This window comes from Lontra canadensis, unplaced genomic scaffold, assembly GCF_010015895.1.
Source record: "Lontra canadensis isolate GAN:19392208 unplaced genomic scaffold, GSC_riverotter_1.0 scaffold300, whole genome shotgun sequence".
In the NCBI taxonomy this organism is placed as follows: Eukaryota; Metazoa; Chordata; class Mammalia; order Carnivora; family Mustelidae; genus Lontra; species Lontra canadensis.
The window spans coordinates 33,395-54,783 of NW_022631294.1; the positions used below are offsets into that span (position 1 = coordinate 33,395).

A 21,389-nucleotide genomic window follows, 5' to 3' on the forward strand; every position below is an offset into this window, starting at 1 on the left:
GCCCGATGCCCGAAGCGTGGCTCCCTCCGATTGGTCATCCGTAGTCTCTCATCTCCAATCAAATGACTCCGCGGGCCCTCTCACACGGGACCGCCCCTTTGCCTGGGTAGCTTTGGCCTCTCAAGGAAACGGACCAATGAACGTCAGCACAGAAACACATCCCTCGTTTTGGAGAGGTCGCAGAGGAGCCACTTCCGGAACCTTGAGCACGTTTATTCGGTGACCAGGGGAAACGGTAGTCATGGCAACGGTTCTTCGCTTCCTCCATCTATGCGTGGGGTCACGTTGGGAATGATACCCGCGCGCCTTTTCGCAGCCAACTTTCTCTTTGGCCGTGCATCCCGGAGAAGAGAAACACGTAAGAGGTTGAAAAACCCCGGAGTACTTTTTAGAAGAAGGCGGTGAGGAACTACAGTTCCCGGCATGCAACCTACCGGGGTGGGGTGGGGTACGCTGCATTGCATGTTGGGAATCGTAGTACTTGGCCTGTGGACGAGCTGCGTAGTTTATCTCTGCGGCATTTCCCACCGTGTCTTTGCTGTGATTATGTACTGCGTGTTTTAGAACTTACGTCTTGTTCTGACTGTAGTAGAGGTTTGTATTTATTCCAGGACTCTCCAGGGTACACAGCCTGTAGAAGCAGGTCTGGAAAGCTCCGACACCTTGGCCGCGGCCGCCCTGAGTTCGGGGGTCAGCCTCTCCCGAGTCCGGACTCCGCCTCCGGCTGGTAAACCCGCATCTGGCTTCTCTTGCGTCACTTGGGGGCCGCCGGAGCCCTCGCTGCTTCTCTGATTAAAGTGGCCGGAACCTGCGGCCTTTCTGGTCTGGTTTGCAGGAGAGGATAGTGGGGCCTCTTCCCCCCCCCCCCCCTTGAGGGAAACTGAGAGCAGCTTTGATGCCCTCAACTCCCTAAAGTTCAGAGGCGGTGACGGCGGCCTTAGAACCTATCGTCCGGTGGAGAGCGTGTTCGTAAAGTTCTGTCTAGCACAAAAAAAGGGGAAAAAAACAAAAAACAAAACAAAACCCTCGTTTACCCGGTGCAGGAGGATACACCTGCAGATATTTGAAAGCAAAACCTGTGGGGCTGCAAATGAGTGTGCAGCTTTGTAACTTCATAGAAATACCTACTCAGCGTTTAGAAAGACACAAAGGACCAGGTGTCTTTCCGTCAAGGGAGGTCCCTCACCCTAAGCTTGTGCCTTTGAAAATATCTTTTGTATCTATTTATCCTAGTCTTTACATACCTCTCCCCCCACCCCAACTTCGACCTTGTTTCCAACAAAAAACACCCCCTTCCTTGTTGCTTCCCCCAGGAAAATGGAACTTTGAATTTGTTTGTAGATATTCCTTCGAATTCCTGAAAACAAGCTTTTCAGTGACAGGCTATCATAATCTTTTTGCAACTTCCCCTGTTCAGGTTTGCCAATCTTAATCTTGTGGTTGGTGTTTACACATTGTGGTGGTGACTTATTTACATCTGCTCAAATTACCAACATTTGTTACTAGTAAGCAAAGGTGCCTTACAAAGCTTTTTAAAAAATGCTTTTGTGCTTTATCTTTTTTTTTTTTAGAGTATACCAGGGTGAGAATTACATTCAGAAATCTCAAATAATTGGATTTTTTAATATTTAACTCTTTTTTTTTTTTTTTTTTTGCTTTCAGAAAAGATGAGTTCTTTCACTTTTCTGCATTTCACAACTCAACTTTTTCAGCTCTTTCTCTAGCTCTGAACAAGTAAGCAAAGTTCTGAAATTGCAAATTCTATCTTAACGGGTCAGTGGTGCTAGTTGGTGTTGCACCTGGGGGGGAACTGAGAATGAGACATGTCCTCCAAAATAGAGCCAATGCTTGTGAGTAGATGTTTCACCGGATGATGGTGGGAATTTATGAGGCAGGCAGGATGTAAGACATAGACTGGCAGAAAATGGCCAGCTGTTGCCTGGCTTGGCTCTACCCCTTTAAGACAGGATCCCTATCTTTGCGCCTTGTGCAAGGAAAGGACAGCTTATTCAGATCCCAGGCTCGCTTATTCTCAACTGGGGTGTCCACCTCTTCTGACTTTTTACCCATTATTGATTCTCACTTCCCATCTTGGTCTAGTTCCTCTCGAACTTATAATCCAGGCTGTTACTAAACTCCCTACCTTTGGATCTGATTCCCTTGCTTCCTAATTTTGGTTTTTCCCTTTGACACTGTATATCCATAGACACCATGGGAAACAACTACCTTTGGTATTGTTGGTAAGTCTCTTCTTGCAAGAGAAAATCATATAGACAAAGGGGTGCCATTACGGGCAAAGGTGTTGCTAACCTGGTAGACAGATGTAGTCCAGCAGTGAGGAGGCAGAGTACAGACCCGGGAGATTAAGGTAGGAAAGCACTTGGAATTAGGGAGCTTAAGGAATGGGAGTGAGCACCAAGGTGAATTTGTTAGCTGATTGGTTCATTCATTCATTCATTCATTCATTCAATTTAGCAAGTGTTGATCTGGTACATGCCAGGGGTTATGCAAGGTGCTGGCTGTATAAGGGTGAGCGATATAGATGCGGTCTCTGTGCAGAGCTTGAACAGATAGTAACAGCAGAGTTGCGTAAGTGCATGTATCTTATTTAAAGTGAAGCAAGGCTGTGAGGAATGACTGCAGAAGAGTATGAGGGGACTTTTTGGAGTGATGGAAGTGCTTTTGATCTTGATTTTGGTGGTGGTAAAAACACATGGCAGTAAAAGCTCTACACTTAAAGAAGAGTGGATTTTGTTATATGTAAATTGTACCTTGATCAAAGTAAGTGATAGCAGCTGTCATTCTAAACAGCAAAACACCAAAACCTGCTGCTTCAGTAGGAATCAAGAACCAGACAGACATGCCTGGTTTTGTCAGTATTGTCGCACAGTGTTTTGGAGGGTCTAAGACAAGAAAATGAAGTAATGGTCATTAATTTTAGGAAAGTCAAAGTCTTTTATTTTGGAATTCCTTCTCACTGGTGAAGTAACTGTATACGCTGGAAACCCAAGAGACCCTAGTTAGGGAGAAAACATTATAATGAGTATGAAAATCTGGTAAATTATTGACTGTACAATAAATATATAAACACCAATAGACTTGCTCTAATCTTGCAAAAAGCACACAGAAGTGGAAATTTCAAAGACTTCATGTAGGGGTACATAGGTGGCTCAGTTGGTTAAGCAACCAACTCTTGATTTCAGCTCAGGTCTTGATCTCAGGGTCATGAATTTAAGCCCCACATTGAGCTCCATGCTGGCCATGGAGCTTACTTTAAAAAAAAATAAATAAATAAAATCCAGTTTAGAAGAGAATGAGAGCACCTGTGAGCACACACTAGGGATGCAGGAAACCTTTGCAGATTGAGCATCCAGAAAATGCAACAAAAAGCCTAAGGTGTTTACCAGGCCTCCTCCTGCTAGGCCCTGAATTCCAATTTTTGTCTTTCTAGCACTAGCACTATGAGACTGCTGCTTTTCAGCATTGTGCTTTCTTCCAAGAATATAGGTTCCGGGTGGCATAAGAATCAGCAAGTATTTTGAGGGGAAAAGCAACAGAGAATGTAGGGCTCACTTAGCAACGCTTCCTTTCTTTCTGGAATCTTGTCTCCTCAAATCCTGATGCCTTTAAACAAGTATCTTATCTGGCTTTTCTTCTTGTTCTGGCCTAAGGGTTATCTGCTTCACGTTGTCCATCATAGTAAATTATACAAGTAGATGTGGCTCTCCATGGGAGATACTGAATTCCGTGATCCTATTTGAAGGCTTCAAATAAAAAAATTTAGAGAAGACACTAAACAACCATGATTATTTTCTTTGATTAACTTTTGGGTGGTTTTTTATCAAGCAATTTATGTAATGTTTAATGTTTCCAGACTGTGGAACTTGTATTATTTTGGCTGTAGAACAATAAATGTGTTTCTGAATATTTAATGGAACTGTAGTTTTATCTTATTTTTGACTAGTTTTCGCTGTGAAATATTTGTAATCTTTGCCCTATACCCTGCCCCAGCTTACCCTGGGGTAAGCTTGAGAATTGCTTGAGAATTAACTTGCTTGAGAATTGATCTTGGATTTATAAAATGGTCACCTGCATTGGATAATAAAATCTCTGGGTGCTGTAACTTTCTTATACAATTAGAAAATTTAAGCCTTTAAAAAAAAAGATTTTATTTATTATTTATTTATTTATTAAAGATTTTATTTACTTATTTGACAGAGATCACAAGTAGGCAGAGGCAGGCAGAGAGAGAGGAAGGGAAGCAGGCTCCCCGCTGAGCAGAGAGCCCGATGCAGGGCTCCATCCCAGAACCCTGGGATCATGACCTGAGCCAAAAGCAGAGGCTTTAACCCACTGAGCTCCCCAGGCGCTCCTATTTATTTATTTATTTATTTGATAGAGCGCATGTGACAGCGCACAAGCAGGGGGAGCAGCAGAGGAAAAGGGAGATGCAGGCTCTAAACTGAGCAGGGAGCCCTTCTGGGGCCTTGATCCTGGGACCCTGGGATCATGACCTGAGCAGAAGGCAGTCATTTAGCCGACTGAGCCACACAGGTGCACCTACATCTGTTTTAAATTAAATTCACTTACAGTCTTGTAGTTTGTATTTTTTTTCTACTAGTTAACAAATATCTCCCTAGAGTCTGCCTTAGAAAAATAGGTCAATTAAAAAATGTCTATCCAATTGTCTTCTATTAACTTTGGACACTAGCAGAGTGTAAAAGGAATTGAACTTCAAATAAGATTTGTTACATTTTAAGTTATATGTACAGGTGCATATTTTGCATGATCCAGTTAGCCACGCTGATGATAATTTACATTAGGGACGAAATAGAATTTTAGAACTGGAAGGAATCTTGGAAATCATGTAGTTCCCTTTCAGTTTAAAATGACAAACCGAATATATTTTCATGGTTTAAAAAAGTGCCTGGTTGGTACAGAGAAGTATAGGTCAAAGGTAGAAGTTTAGGTTCTTCCCACCTCATTGTTCCTATACTCTAGAGGTCAGAACTGACAGAGGTTCCTTCCAGAGATTTGTTTGTATGTGTGCAAAGTATGTGTGTGTGGTAAAATTAAAGATGAAAATTTTGATTTTCTCTAAAGATACATGGAACAATACACATTAGCTTATTCCATTTAATACATCTTTGATGTCTCATTCTTTTTAATCTCTCATATTTGATAGACATTCATATTGTTTCCAGTTGCTATTACAATCAGTGCTGTGGAGAATGCTTTAATATGCACAGGTTTTTTATTTTTCTCTGGAAGATAAATATTTAGTTTTGGAATAGTTAGATCAAAGGGTATGTGCGTTCAAAATTCTATGGGTATTTACCAATTATTCTGAAAAAACTATACCAATTTATCTCCTGTATGAAGCCTTCCCCCCACCCCTCTTTTTAAAAAGCAGCTTAGGAAATTTGAGGTCCTGAGAAATTAAATGATGTAACTGAATTAGGTATTGGTGGGTCAAGGTAGAACTCATATTTTAAACATTTCTTACATTGTTCTAGCCACCGCATACCTCTTGAATACTTTTTAGAGATTTAAATGCTTTTTAAAAAAAATTTTATTTTTTTATGATTTTAAAAGTCATGAATGTGTATTATTAAAAAAATTGAAAATTAAATAAAGGGTGAAGGAAGATGGGGTGCCTGGGTGGCTCAGATCAAGACCTGCCTTCGGCTCAGGTCTTGATCCTGGAGTCCTGGGATTGAGTCCCACGTTGCGCTCTCTGCTTGGCAGGGAGTCTGCTTCTCCCTCTGACCTTTCCCCTCTCATGCTCTCTCACTCTTTCTCTCTCTCAAATAAATAAAACAAAATAAATCTTTAAAAAAAAGGTCAAGGAAGAAAATTAAAATAAGAAATGCCTTAATAAGATAAATCACTATAGACATCTTATTGTCCGCATTAAAATTTAACATGTATTTTTAAATTAAAATTAGAATCACATAATAATACTGTTTTGAAACCTTTTCACTTGTCAATATACGGTAAACTTTTGCCCATATAAGCATTTTTTTAAAAAGATTTTATTTATTTGATAGAAAGATTGTGTGTGTGGGGGGCACAAGCAGGGGGAGTGGGAGAGGGAGAAGCTGGCTTCCTGCTGAGTAGGGAGCCTGACATGGGGCTTGATCCCAGGACTCTGGGATCATGACCTGAGCTCTGAGCCAAAGGCAGATGCTGAACAACTGAGCCACCATGTGAGGTTCCTCCATATAAACATTTTTACAAGTTATCTCTTAATGGATATACAGTGTTTCACGTTATGACTACACTGTGATGGTCCAATTTATTATTGTTAGGTCTTTAGTTTATCACTAATTTTTAAACCATCATAAATATTGCTACAGTGAAAATCCTTATTGATAAATCCTTACATACAAGATGATTTTTTAAAATTGGAATGCTTGGTAAAAAAATACGACTTGTTTTGGAAGGATTTTGACAGTAAAAATTGCCCTCTGGAAAAGTTGTACCAATTTACATTTCCACCATTGACATTTTAAGCATTAGAAGCTTAAAAAAATCTGGGGCTGTCAAGGGTAAACTTACCAAAGTTAGAACCTGTGGTCATTGTGAGTGGGGAGCAGGGGGTGTGGCATTTGAATATAGAAATTTCTAAGCCTTAAAATATTGAGAGAAATTTCTTTAAAAGGTCAGAGGAACTTTTGACCCATTAATAAGTACTTTCATCTTTTAGTTATAAAGTACAGTGATATATGGAGTAATGCTGTTGAGCCTGCTATATCACAAAATATGAAGGCAAACATTTGCGGTAAAGGTCATACTGCAGTTGACAACAATAGGAATAGCAAACATTGAGGGCTTATTATGGACCTTGTAGATTATAAATAAGTTAAACAGTGATCACTTGCTTAAAAAATCTGTTGGGCAGGATATTTCTTTTTTTTTTTTTCTTCTTAAAGATTTTATTCATTTATTTGACACAGAGATCACAAGCAGGCAGAGAGACAGACAGAGAAAAGGGAGGGGGGAGTAGGCTCCCTGCTGAGCAGAGAGCCTGATGTGAGGCTCCATCCCAGGACCCTGAGATCATGACCTGAGCCTAAGGCAGAGGCTTAACCCACTGAGCCCCCCAGGCGCCCTGTTGGGCAGGATATTTCTTTTTTTTTTTTTTTTTTAAAGATTTTATTTATTTATTTGACAGACAGAGATCACAAGTAGGCAGAGAAGCAGACAGAGAGAGATAGAAGGAAACAGACTCTCTGCTGAGCAGAGAGCCTGATGTGGGGCTCGATCCCAGGACCTGGGATCATGACCTGAGCCGAAGGCAGAGGCTTTAACCCACTGAGCCACCCAGGCGCCCCAGGATATTTCTTTATGAGAAGTCCATTTTAACAGTGTTAAAACAAATTTTAGCACAATTAGGTGCTTATTATGCTTATTATGCTAAGTCTCATTTAATCCCGTCATGGATATGGTCATCCTTTCCAGATCTACAGGTGTCACAGTCAGTTTGAGGCAGGGTTTATGGGACTCAATCTCCAAGAGTGTACCCACTCCGATCAATGCCCCTTACTTCTATCAGATGGGCCAGGGACAGATATTAAATAACTTTGGTTCCCTGGTGTACATGTTGTGGCTTTCAATTCTGCTTCAGTCTTTTTGATTAGGCCAAGAGAAAGTTAGTTTGGTACAAGTTTGTCTTAAGTGTCTCTCTGGTAAGTACATGTTAATCTATTCAGTAAAAAGAGAAGTATATCTAACTAGAATTTTTTTCACACTGTTTGCTTTTTAAGGCATTTATTTTTATGACTACCATCTATTTGTGGCATATGATAAGGATTTTGCACTTATGGTAATAATGAAACTTTTGGTTACAATTGTTTTTGTACTAAATTGTTTTAACAATTAAAAGTCACGTCTTTTCTATATTTTCCTTCCACTCAAAAATAACTCCTTTCATTTAGGTTCCTTCTGCTCCCCCCTCCCCTGTCTTAATCCCCTTTTCCGGCAAAAACCGGGAAGGCTCATTATTAGCAATTGTGGAGCAAGGCGTAGATATTATTTTTTATTTTATTTTATCTTTTTAAAAGATTTTTTTAAAAAAAGATTTTTATTTATTTGTTTGAGAGAGAGAGCACGCTTGTGAGAATGAGGTGGGGGAGGGAGAAGGAGGGGCAGAGGGAGATGACAGCAGACTTCCCACTGAGCAGGAGCCTGACGTGGAGCTCAATCCCAGGACCCTGAGATCAAGACCTGAGCCAAAGACAGATTTTTTTTTAAGGTTTTATTTATTTATTTGACAGAGATCACAAGCAGGCAGAGAGGCAGGCAGAGAGAGGGGGAAGCAGGCTCCCCGCTGAGTAGAGAGCCCGATGTGGGACTCGATCCCAGGACCCTGGGATCATGACCTGTTCGGAAGGCAGAGGCTTTAACCCACTGAGCCATCCAGGCGCCCCCAAAGACAGATGTTTAATGGATTGAACCACCCAGGCACCCCTAAGATTTTATTTTTAAGCAAATTCTACACCCAGAATGGGGCTTGAACTTACAACCCTGAGACCAAGAGTTGCACACCCCACCAACTGAGCCAGCCAGGTGAGCCAGCCGGGAAATAGACACGCCATAATCTGCTATAATTAGCCATTCTGACACAGCTACCATACCATTATTCTTCCCTGTTTTTTTCTCCTGGGCATTTTTTCTAATGATTATAGTTAACATTCATTGAATATTTGTTATAGGTACTATTCTTAACATTTTGCCTCTAATAACGTGTTTAATCTTCTCAACTATTCTATGATACAGATAGCATTATCCCTATTTTGCAGATGAGGAAACTGAAGCATGGTGAGATTAAGAAACTTACTAGAAGAACTTGAATCCAGGGAATTGGGCTTCTGAGCTTGGACCTTTCACCGCTTTACTGTGCTGTTTCCCATACTTAGCTGTGTTTTGTTGACACTGTTATTATTATGGCCTATAGTGTTTTTTTTTTTCCTTTTTAACTAACCCTTATAAGTGTTTTCTTCTTGCTAGTTCTCAGACTTTTTAAGAAATAACTTTATCTCAGTATAATTTACATAAAATTTAAATGCACCCATTTTAAATATGTTCAGTTGATAAAATTTAATGACTGCCTATACCTAACCACCACTATAATTAAAATTCCCGGGGTGCCTGAGCGGCTCAGTAAATTAAATGTCGGCTTTCAGCTCAGGTCATGATTTCAGGGTCCTGGGATTGAGCCCCACATCGAGCCCTACATCAGGCTCAGCAAGGAGTCTGTTCTCCCTCTGCCTCTTCCCTCTGCTCGTGCTCTCTTTCTCTTTCTTGTAAATAAATAAAATCTTTAAAAAAATTTCCATTGCCCTAAAGAGTTCCCTCACGACCCTTTCAAGTTATTTCCTTCCCCACCCTCCACCAGACAAGCAGTAATCTGTTTTCTATTACTGATTTTTCTTTTTTACTTCCTTTTCCACCCACAAATCTAGAAGTTTAGAAATGTAATGTTTAATTCCCAGGATTTGTGAATTTTTCAGGATCTTTCTATTAGTTTCTAATTAATTTAACCACTGTGGTTAGAGAGCACTCTTTATATGGTTTCATTTCTTTCAGATTTGCTGAGTTTTGGTTTGTGGCCCAGAATGGAGGTCAGTGAACATCATTTAAAGGGCCAGATAGAAAATATTTCAGGCTTTGTACTCAATACTTGCACACAGGCTCAACTTCTCAACTCTGCTGTTGTAGCACAAAATACATAATATATGAACGGGAGTGTTGAAATCTCTAGCTATCTTAAGGGTCTGTCTGTTTCTCCTTTCATTTCTGCCAATTAAAAAAAAAAAGATTTTATTTATTTATTTGACAGATAGTGATCACAAGCAGGCAGAGGGGCAGGCAGAGAGAGAGAGAGGAGAAAGCAGGCTCCCTGCTGAGCAGAGAGCCTGATGTGGGGCTCCATCCCAGAACCCTGGGATCATGACCTGAGCCAAAGGCAGAGGCCTTAAATCGCTGAGCCACCCAGACGCCCCTCTGCCAGTTTTTGCTTTATGTATTTTGGAGCTGTGTTGTTAGGTGCATACACTCTTAGGATTGTTATGTCTTCTTGGTGGACTGACTGCTTTATCAGTATGTAATGTCACTCCTAGTCTAGTAACACCCGTTGTTCCAAAGTCTTCTTTTCCTGATAAACTTCTCTAGTTCGCAGGATTCATACTCCCATACTGCCTGAGGTCTGTTTAATATATTTTTTGTCCAGTGTTCTAATTTTCTGAAGAGGATAGGTAAGTCTAGTCCCTATTATTCTATCATGGCTACAAGCAGAAGTCCATAACTGTCTTTTTTTTTTTTTTTCCATAACTGTCTTTTTAACAGATATACAAGCTGCCATCTGTGGTTGTACTTTTGTCCTATTAGTTATTCCCTTATCAAAAAGCAAAGACCACTTAGTTTGCTTGCTTTTATCATTTTTTCTATCATAAACAATGTAATGACATTTTAATGGCTATAGTTTTTCGCTATTTTGATTAGTTCCTTGGAGAGATTCCCAGAAAGTAGAATCACTGAATCAAAAATTGTAAACATTTTAATATATTTTGAAATATATTATCATTTATTTCCTAAATATACCTTCTAATAGCTTTCCAAAATTACCAGTTTACAGTTCCATAGCTATATATGACATAAAATTTCACCAAAGTTACATACTTAATCTTAAAAATCTGTATCATTGCTTTAAAAGTTTTTTTTTGAATTCTAGGAAGGTTTCATGTGCTTTTATATGTATTCTTGTATTGTTTTTCTTTTTATCTGTTTGTATCTTTTGCTTATATGTCTACTAGGATGCCAGTATTTTTTTTTAAATAAAGATAAACTTATTTGTGGCAAATATTTTTTTACAGTCTGTTGATTGCCTTTTAAGTCCTTTCAAAATGTAACCGTGTCTGTCCATCCATTGTGATTTCTTCTACAGCTTGTAAGTTTCAGAAGTCCTCTCCAGGTTTGATAAATATTTAATTATATTTTCTTTTCATTGAAAAATTATGTTAAAATTTTCATTCAACAAATATTTACCTATCACCTACTCTTAGCCAGTCATTATACTAGGTGTTGAGAATATGGTAGAAACTAAAATAGAAATGATTTCTGATTGCATGGGACTAGGAGAAGGTGGATATTTGCAAGGGCTGATAATCTAATTCCAGCCTCCTACGTGGCAGAAGAGAAGTCTGTTAATAAAGCACTCATGACACCTATTCTGTCATTTTTTTAGTTTTTTTTCTTTCTTTTTTTTTTTTTTTTTTTTGGTGCAGTAGTGTGAGAGTACAGCTTGAACTGATTTTTTTCAAGTTGCCACCTATTTATTACAATGTTATTTATCGGATAGGCATTTCCACTCATTGATTTAAGGGATTTCATTATCTCTATAATATGGAAACACTGTAAAGTATTTGTTCGGGAGTCAGGCTAACCTGTGTTTAGATCCTGGCTCTCCGTTCACTAGCCAAGTGACTTTGGACATGTTGCTTATCCTGTTTGAACTTTTGTTTCTTTGACTGTAAAGTAGGGTGGCAATATTAGCTATCATTGAACTACTGTGACAATTCAAAGTGAAAGGGTTAACACTTTTTAAAAAGGTACTGCATTATTCTTGTCAGGGGATTGTGATGAAAAATTGCCGTATACATGATAACATGATGTTTCTCCTTAGGTGGAGGCAAAAACATAACCCCAAAAGCAGTGCTTGGTATGGAAATGAGTTGCATTAAGAAAAATCTCATAAAAAGGGTCGTTTTCATTTATTTTTTTTTTCTTCTGAGCAAGGTGCAAGCATATCTACATCAGTGTTGGAGGGTGTGTTTTTTATCATTAGATCAGTGGAACTGAATTCCTAGCTCATGTAGGTGGATGGAATTTGTATGAGTCTGTTCAATTTAAGATTAAAAAAAAAAGTGTTGCAGAACTCTGTGAAGGTCTTAGATCCCAACTTCCTCGTGTCTCTTAGATGCCTGGTGCATTACTGGTCTCGGGCCTTGTTACACTTTGGTATCTTCTTCTTATCCCAATCTCGACTTCATACCTATTCATTCTTGCTTCTGACCTTGGTCATGGGTCTTGGCTAATTCAACTCGTAGATACATAAGGATCCTTCTCTGGGTTTGTCTTCCTTTTCACACACTCAGGAAGTCCCCTTGCATGATTTCCAAATTTATAGGGTGGAAGGAATACCGGGAAGGTGGAATGGTAGTCGGGGGAGAGGGGAAGAGCTTTGGGTCCAGTGCTTGCTCACCTTGTGGTTCTCAGCTTGTCAGCAAAAGCTTTGGGGGATAAGGGGAATATGAACTTCCTTTAATCCTAAAATGAATGTTTTTTTTTTTTTTCTATTTCAGTCTTCCACTAGATTTTCAATTCTGATTTGCCCGTTGGTTGGCACCTCTCACCTTCACATGTCAATAAGAAAGAAACCATTTTGGGGAAAGTTTTCAAAGTGTTTGTAACTAACATAATTAGGAAGACGTCTTAGAAGCCGTGGAGATTGGCAGCTATGCCTGGATGAAAATCGTTGTATTTTAAGCATGATATCATCCCCTGAGCAAAGTGAAATAAGCCAGAAGGCAAGTGTAGATAAGTATGCCCAATTTGTCTTAAAGTTCCAGAAACCCATTCAGCCTTACATCTGCTCAACTCTGAATGATTTTCAAGAAGAGAGAGACTTTTTGGCAAACTACATCTTTCCTCAGCTTAATGAGCTCTGCATTTCCCGGGGCACGTATTTCAAAGCTGTAGACCTGAGGTGTGCAGCGTTGATGGCCCCGCCGCCCTTATCCTCCAACCTGTTTAGACAGCATTCTTGTCTCCACGCCCAATACCTGAAGCTCTGTCTCGACTATGTGAACAGCTGCTTTCCCTTTCTCATCTGCATGCTGGGTCAGACGTACGGGGACTTTCTCCCTGACCATGTGCCTTTACTGTTCTCCAAAGCAACTGACTTGTCAAGTTTATCCCCAATAGAGCAGAATCTCTATGTTGCTGCAAAAAATGGTTATCCTTGGGTCCTGGAGAATCCCAACTACAGTTTGATGGAGTTTGAGATCATCCAAGCGGCATTTCTGAATAAGTCTCAATTTCAGTATTTTTACTTTAGGACTGGACCCACGCTGCTGAAGACTTTAGATGAGGAAAAGGAGAGGCTGCTCTCAGGCTCTCTGAATGATGAAGAAAAATTAAGGGTTGGCAAGCTTAAGGCCAAAATTATTAACAAAGGACTCCCTGTCCGATTTTATAAAGACCTCCACGAGTTGGGTGAGCTGGTTTTCAAAGACTGGTCAGTTGTGATAAAACAACTTTATCCAGCCACTTTCATGATTGAACATATGGGTGAGTAACTATGGAGATACAGCTAAGTGTCTTATCAACATAAACAGCGTGTTTTGCATGTCTTCCTTGTAAGAGGACTTTAAAAATGATTGAAAATACTCCGTAAGCATTTAAAGTTGTTACCATATTTCTGTAACATGCGTTTCTCCATTTGAAGATTTTTGAAACTGGAAATAAGAGCAAATAAAGGATCATGGAAGATTATTTAGGAATTCTAGGAGCTCGGAGAAGGCCTCAAATATCTGGCAGTTAAGGCAATAGATCTAGAGCAGAGCTTCTCAGCCCCAGCTGGTTGTCTCCCTCCCCTCCCACCCCGCTGCCATGGGACATTTGGCCTCGTCTGAAGTCATTTTGGTGTCAGAGTTGGGGGAGTGCTCCTGGCACCTTAGTGGGTGGAGGTCCAGGGTACTGCTAAACAGCCCTCACCCTTACTGCTCAGTAATCCGTGGACCCGCAGCCATGGCATCACCTGGGAGTTGATAGAAAAGCATTCCAGGTCCACTGAATGAGGGAGTACATTTTAATAAGATGACCAGGGGAGCTGCATACACGTTAAAGTCTGAGGAGCACAACTTGCCATCCTGCCTCTAAATGAAGTGATTACATTTATTTTTGAAGGTAGTGTCTTGCAGACACAGAAAGAAAGGGCAGAGCAATATTAGAGTATGGCAGAGTTTTTTCACCTAGACAGACTTTGGGTCTTTCTTTGGGATGCCCTTAAAATTATATAAAAAAATAGAATGTTTATGTGCATATGTGTGTTGGGGGGTGGGTAAGAAGATGGCCCGTGTCTTTGATCAGATTCTCAAAAGGTTCCATGACCCAGAAAAGGCTATGAATTACTGTTGCAAGGGCCCCATTAACGTGAGATTGCAAAGTGATGGCAGGTGGTGCATTCCTGAATGTTCTCAGGGGCCAGGCAGGCAATAGGCCTTATGGCAGGGAGCAGGTGGATCTTGGTGAACTGAGCAGGACAGAGTTGACTCACCTAAACTCATTCGAATGCAGTGTTGGTGGGGAGGGAGGCAGGTGGCGAAATCCTACTGGTGCTGATCAACTCTGCCTACAAGCCAAATCATTTTGGAGTCCTAGAAAAGAATAGCGTGTCAATCATAACTCTGGGTTGCAGGTGACTCAAATTGCCTGAAACAAAAAGGGAATTTATTTGCTTATGTAACTTTAAAGCCTAGGATTAGGTCTGGTTCAACTCAGGCTTAAGCAGTGGGTCAAACGGCATGACTTGCCCTGGTTTCTTACTGTTTATCAGCATGGCTCTGCGGTCCTGATACTGCCTCAATTCCCTGCTCCTTCATCATGGAAGGAAGATGGCTGTAATAGCTCCACATTCAAGTCCAGCAGAAGTGGCTCAAAGTCCTAGCATCGAATCTTTTTGTCTCTGAGTAGCCTGACTGGGACCATATGCTTGTAACTGGTTTAATCCCTGGTGCCAGGTGATGCTCTGATTGGCTAATCCTGGGTCAGATGCCCCCTGGAGCTGGAGGTGGAGTCAGACCCGCTGGAAGAAGGTGAATTGAGAGTCGGGACAGATGGGACACTGGATGGTGATCTGGGGCTGTTAAGGAAACTAGAGTAGGTGTTGAGTGCCCCCAAAATATCCTGAATATTTACTACAAGCTTGGAGTTTTGGAATGTCTAAGGACACTCATGTTCTCAGACCTCAGATTTTTCAATTCCTAGATGTGTGTGACTCTGAGCAAACGACAATATTGGCAAGCTGTCGTTTCTTCTTCTACATAATGAGTTAACATTCACCACCTCGAGAGTAATAATGTGTGTAAAATAGCCAAAAGCCATGCCTGACGTGTGTGAGGCACAAAGTAAATAGCTGATGGGAACGATGGCAACAAATGAGTTCTGGAAGAACAGATGATTTGGCTAAAGCTCGAAATATGATGATTAGTGATATTCTTTGACTATTCTCAGTCTGAACTGCATGTATAGATCAATACTTCCTAATGTGTTCAAGAATCAAGTCTGTCCAATTATCTTTTGATCTCTCTGATACGAGGAATTTGACAGGCAGGATGGTGGGGTCATTGGGAGTAGGAAGGGAAAAAAATGAAACAAAATGGGATTGGGGAGGAATGGGACAGGGGAGGGAGACAAACCTTAAGAGACTCTTAATCTCAGGAAACAAACTGAGGGTTGCTGAGGGGGTGGGGGGTTGGGATAGGGTGGGTGGGTGATGTACATTGGGGAGGGTATGAGCTATGGTGAGTGCTGTGAAGTGTGTAAGACTGATGAATCACAGGCCTGTACCCCTGAAGCAAATAACACATTATAGGTTAATTAAAAAAAAAAAAGAACCAAGTCTATTTGGGTTAGAGACAGGATATTTCTCCATAGTATTCTCCTTAGCCTTTGATTTTAGTTATTATTGGAAAAAATAGCTTTAGACTTTTGAATGTATAACATGTGGACTAAATGTGTGAATTAGAAGTTACAGAATGGATATATTATTTAAAAAAGGACTTTAGAAAGAAGTGCTATATTATTTTTCTTTTGTATCTTTGATACCCTTTTACCACCCAGGGAGTTCCAAAATCTGATGGGGCTGGGGGATGGTTAACAAAAGATATTTGGGAAGCAAGTGTTTATTGTAAGGCAATGTGGAGCTATTGGTTCACACTCTTAACTCATAGAAACAACGTCTGAGTTCCTTGAAGATACTTAAGATTAATGGGTAAGGTTCAGGTTTACCTCAAGAGACCCATTAGACGGTGGGATCATTCTCAGTTCTAAGATCTTGAAATTTGAAGCTGACTTTGGCCAGACTCTAGGTCTTCCAGGTCTCTTTGGCTCTAACTGGAACCAGAGGGCAACCCAGTTAACTGTGGAGGTACAAGGTGAGTATCTTGGGAACCTACCAGGTTAACCTACCTGGCATTCATTTTCTTGTATAACATCCTCCCTCTATTAAAAGCAAAAACAAAACCCTGAGGATATAAGTCTCTCCAGAGACAGAAAGCATTTTGGCAGTCCAGAACAACTTGACTTTAATTAAACTGCAAGTTTAGAATTACAGTAAATTGAAACTAGAAGGAATCACTCAGAGATCCAAGTGTCTAGCCCTGCCCCTTATTTCACCAGAGAGTTTAAGGGGCTTGCCCAGTGGCAGAGTTACATCCGTACCCATGGTTGTCATTGCATTAGGGCATCTTGTCCAAAAGTACGCCCTGCTCTCCCAACCCCTGCCATGGATACACTTACATACATTTGCCACAAGATTGAATTAGGTAAGTTCATACTAGATAACAATCTAAAAAATGAGGGGAGGTATGCCGCAAACTCAGTTTTTAAATTTTTTTTTTTTGCCCTTTTTATTCACAGGTCAAGAAATAACTTGGAACCCTAAGTAGGATTTCATATACAAATAAATTTAGGAAGATTGAATTGCTTGCCTGTTGTTTGCTTTCATTAGAATACGAAACGGGCTGTGAAATACGATGCCAGCATAGGGAGAAGGTGATAAAGATACAGAAGGGAAGATACCTTCCTGGGCATTTATAATAACCATATGTAGTGGAAAATGTGAAACAAATGTAAGGTACTAAAACTTATCTTTCTGTCTATAAAGACTATAAGCACAACTTTGAACGTTTCTATCATGAAGAGTTTACTGAGAAGTGCAAGCAAGTGTTTGTAATTTCCAAGGAGTCAAATAGAACCTTTGAAATCTTGGAAAGATTTGCCTTAAAGGATGTGGGATTTGATTGTAACAGTGCTGCACCTGGTTCCAGCTTAGACTCTCTTCTCAGGTAAGATGTCAAGAAATCTAAGACTTTTTAGGCTTGAGCAAAATAGCCTGACTTGAGTAAATATGATCCCTCAAATTTCAGCTGTCTTCCCCACCTCCCCTTTTCTATGCCCAACATTCCTGCAAGAGCACCCCCGAAAAGCCACTCTTGGTTTGGAATTTCCTTATCAGATACCAGTCTGCCTTTGCAAAGTTTTCATGACTATCTCACTTCCCTTTCTTCCAGTCTCCTCAAGGAGATGATAAGCTCTGGAGGGCAAAGCGGGCGTCTCCTCCTCCACCCCACCCTGCTCTAAGTTGGTCAAAGTAATTCATGACAATGATGGAATGACTTTAAGGAGAAGAAATTCGATCAGGAAATATGAATAATGCATTTTTGCAGTGTTGTATAACTTACAAAGCATTTCCACATACATCATCAGCTCATTTTTAATTACATTAAGATATTCAGCTCACACTCATTGAATGCCTACTCCGGGCCACAGTATCGTTTGTGTTTGTGTATGGAACTGAATTATCTTACCCAATGTATGCACTCATTGTTTTATCCAGTGTCCCCTACATCAAAACCCCTATTTTTTTCTCCCTACCCCCTGGTGTGGTGCATCCTCTGCTCATCACCTCCAGGCAGGAAGAGGCTGAGGCTTGAAGAAGGACTGGGGTTGTCCACAGTGTCCCTGCCTGTCTCATCTGCAGAAATAGGGAGATTCTTGAGATAGTTTTTTTTTTTTTCTTCCATCCTCATCCTCCTCTTCTTACCACAGATCTCCTTTATTCTCCATCTCCACCACCTCTGCCCCAGTCTCTGAACCTGCTGTTTTAGTCCACTGAGGGGTAGAGCTACCAACAGCTTTGTGGTTCTGGGAACTCGTGCCAAGCGGAAGACAAGTTATTTGGTTAATACAATATGGAGCCCAGGCAAGGCTTTAAAAATTTACCAGGGGTTTGAATATATAGGTCATGAGTTTACAAAAAAAACCATAGGTTTGAATAGGCAAATCCTTAGAGACAGAAAGTAGGTTAGTAGCTGGCAGGTTATGAGAGAAGAGGAGAAACAGGAAATGATGGGTCTGGAGTTTCTTTTGGGGGTGCTGAAAATGGTTTGCAATTAATAGTATTTGTACAACCATGTGAATACAGTGAAAACCACTGAGTTGTACACTGTAAAATGGTGAGACTTGGGTACGTGAATTATATCTCACGTAAGTTATTATATCTCACGTAGTATTTCAGAGTAGATGAGAAATTTGAAGATTTTTATTGCAAGATACAAGTCCCAACTGTGCCCAATTAAATACAATAATGAAACAAGCCCTTTGAAATTAGCTGTGTGGAAACAGGACTTTGACATTTGGAAACAATGCTTTGTACTGTAAGTTCCCGAGTCACATGTAGAGGTAACAGAGAGGGGTGTTCTTTTGAAGTTTGAAAGCATTGTCCTAACAACTGACCATCTAGAACAATACCCATAGATATCTTTGCACTGTTTTCATTTTCTATTTGTTCTTAAGAAGAAATCATTCAGACCCTGGCTTAATTATGTGGATGTATTATATTTGTATTTTTGCTTCATTGGCTTTACCTGCTAAGAGCCAAGGAGTATTCTAGACATAGGAAACGTAGTAGTGAACAAAGAGACCAAACTCCCTGCCTCCACAGAGCTTACATTATGGAGCTAGGCAACACACATGGCAAATATGGAAAACATGTAATGGTTCGATGCCTTTAGTGCTATGGAGCAAAATATAAAACCTTGGCTAATCCTAGAAGCAGGTGAGGAAGCGAGCTATGCAAATACGGACTGGGCAAGCATTCCAGACAGAGGGAACAGCAAGCACAGAGGTCCCGAGGCTGGAGGAATGGCAGGGAGGCCAGGCAGCTGGAAGGAAGCCAGGGCTGTAGGGAGGGCAGTGGGGAATGAGGGTGGATGTGTCATGGATAGGGGGAGGGTGTGAGTCTTGTCTGGTCTCACAGGTCATTGTAAGGAGTTGGGCTTTTTGCTATTTTTACCACAGAGCAGTGACATATGTCACATATCTGGACAAGCTCACTCTGGCTACTTGGCTGAGGAGAGACCAAAAGAGGGCAAAGGTGGAGGTAGGACACCAAATCAGATTCTGCCATTCAAATTCGATGGCGAAGTAATTAAAGCAATAACACATCGACTCCTAATTCATCATAATGAAGGTGGAATTCTCATGGAATAATTTCTATTAAATGATCCGAACCTGCTTTAATTTTCCTATTTTATTTTATTTTAAAGATTTTATTTGTCAGAGAGAGCAAGAAAGAGAGCGCACACAAGCAGGCAGAGAGCCAGGCAGAGAGCCAGGCAGAGAGAGAGGGAGAACCAGTCTCCCTGCTGAGCAAGAAGCCCGATGTGGGATTCGATCCCAGGACCTTGGGATCATGACCTGAGCTGAAGGCAGCGGCTTAACTGACTGAGCCACCCAGGCATCCCTAGGTTTCCTATTTTAGAGAATCTTCAGGCTGATATCCTCTTGCTTTGCCCCACCCCAATGTCAGGCTTATTTATTTGATTTCATTCACTCATTCAACAGTTTAGGATCAGTTACTGTGCCAGTCACAAGCTAATAGTAAGATAAGCCTGCTAACTGCCTCTGTGAATCTTCCATCCATAAAAAATCACGAGGCACACACTTATTAAACCACAAATGTGTAAGGAACAGGGTTGGAGCCTATATGTAGTGATACCAGTGGACCTGGGATTCCTCTGCATATCTGGAAATTCTTCACTACAAAAATTAAGCAACGGGACAGGTTATACTGTGCCCACGCCTGTTCAGAGAAATCACGTTTCTGCAGTTCTACGAGTCAAAACACCCTGGTAGAGGAGCAGGCTATGTCTTAGTGAGTTACTAACAATTGTAATTTCCAAAGTCATGGTAATCAGGATTCATGGGAATCCCTGGCATACAGATGCTTCCGTTTCTTATCCTCTGATGTGATGTTCAATGGAGGGCCACTTTGGTGATGGTGGCTATGACCCTGGGAAGGACTAAGCAGGGCAGCTGTAGGAGTGGTAGACTGATGTAGAAGAGCCTCCCTCCCTGGGCCTTTGGGCAGGTTGGGCCCTTGATGAACCCCAGGTTAATGCAGGACAACCCTAGGACCCGTGTAGCTGGAAGGCCCTTCCAAGGTTACCATCTCTCTCCTGTTCTAATTTTACACAGGACAGAGCTAAACCCCAGAGGGAAAATAATTTACTTGGAGCCAACTGAAGCCAAAGTTGAGACTAGAATTTCGTATCTCTTAGAGATGCAGGAAATTTTTTTCTCCCTTCTTTCCTCCTTCCCTCCATTTGTAAATATTCTTGACTACATTTTGCCCCTTTATTTTTTCAGAATAAATCCTCTTCCAGTTTACAAGTCCATTTTGCTCTTGTCTGGAGAACGTGGTTGTGGGAAGTCTACTCTGATCGCCAACTGGGTGAACAATTTCAAAAAGAAATACCCCAGCATCTTGATGATCCCTCATTTTGTGGGCAGCACTTGTGAAAGCAGTGACATCATGTCTGTGATACATTACTTCATCACAGAATTGCAGTACAAAAACTACGGTACTGGAATCAAGCCTTTAGCTTTGGCGAATTTTTGTTAGAGATTAGATATTCTGTCTGCTGTTCCAGTAGCTGTTTTCATCTTGTTCTGGTGTAAACCCTGTATTGTCTCACTTATGTGATCTACCCACCTCTTTCCCTCACCGAATTCAATTTCCTTCCTTCTTTTCTTCCTTCCTCTTTCACCAAATGTTAGTTGAGCACCTTTACGTGCCAGAGCACTAGGCAGTGGGGATGCGAGAGTGAACAAAATGAACAAAAGTCCTTACCCTCATGGTGCGTTTATGTTATTGGGGTGAGGGAGACTAAGAGTTCACCGACTAAAAACGTAATACAGAATGTTGGATATAAGTTCCATGAGGGAAAATAAAACAGAGCAAGAAGGGAGACAGCGTGTGGTGTGTGTCAGAACTGTTAGGTTTTGAAAGGTCTGGGAGAGTCTCGCTGAGAAGACATTTGAATACATACTGGAAGGAGGGAGTCAAGCAGGTATCTCAGGGATAGCATTCCAGTCGAGGGAAACAAGGACAAGGCCTCCGTGACAGGACATGCCTCCCAACTATCACTCCTCCTGTTTGATTCTGTCCCTATTTCTCGAGCGTGTTACTCATGTGCTCGTTCAGTCACTTGTCACTGAGTACTGATTGGTTGCTTGGTCTGTGACAGACACTGCCCTGG

At 41.0% G+C, this 21,389-nt stretch overlaps 1 protein-coding gene across 1 annotated transcript in view; it reads left to right on the forward strand.

Moving 5' to 3' along the window:
- Positions 1 to 92: 92 nt before the first annotated feature.
- LOC116862688 (putative tetratricopeptide repeat protein 41) overlaps positions 93 to 21,389 on the forward strand; it is an 89,489-nt gene continuing 68,192 nt past the window's right edge. Inside the window, exons 1-4 of the mRNA XM_032850054.1 lie at positions 93 to 401; positions 12,366 to 13,353; positions 16,952 to 17,132; positions 20,497 to 20,711. Coding sequence (XP_032705945.1) covers positions 12,552 to 13,353; positions 16,952 to 17,132; positions 20,497 to 20,711 — 1,198 coding nt within the window. The 5' untranslated portion in view covers positions 93 to 401; positions 12,366 to 12,551. The remainder of the gene's footprint in view (positions 402 to 12,365; positions 13,354 to 16,951; positions 17,133 to 20,496; positions 20,712 to 21,389) is intronic.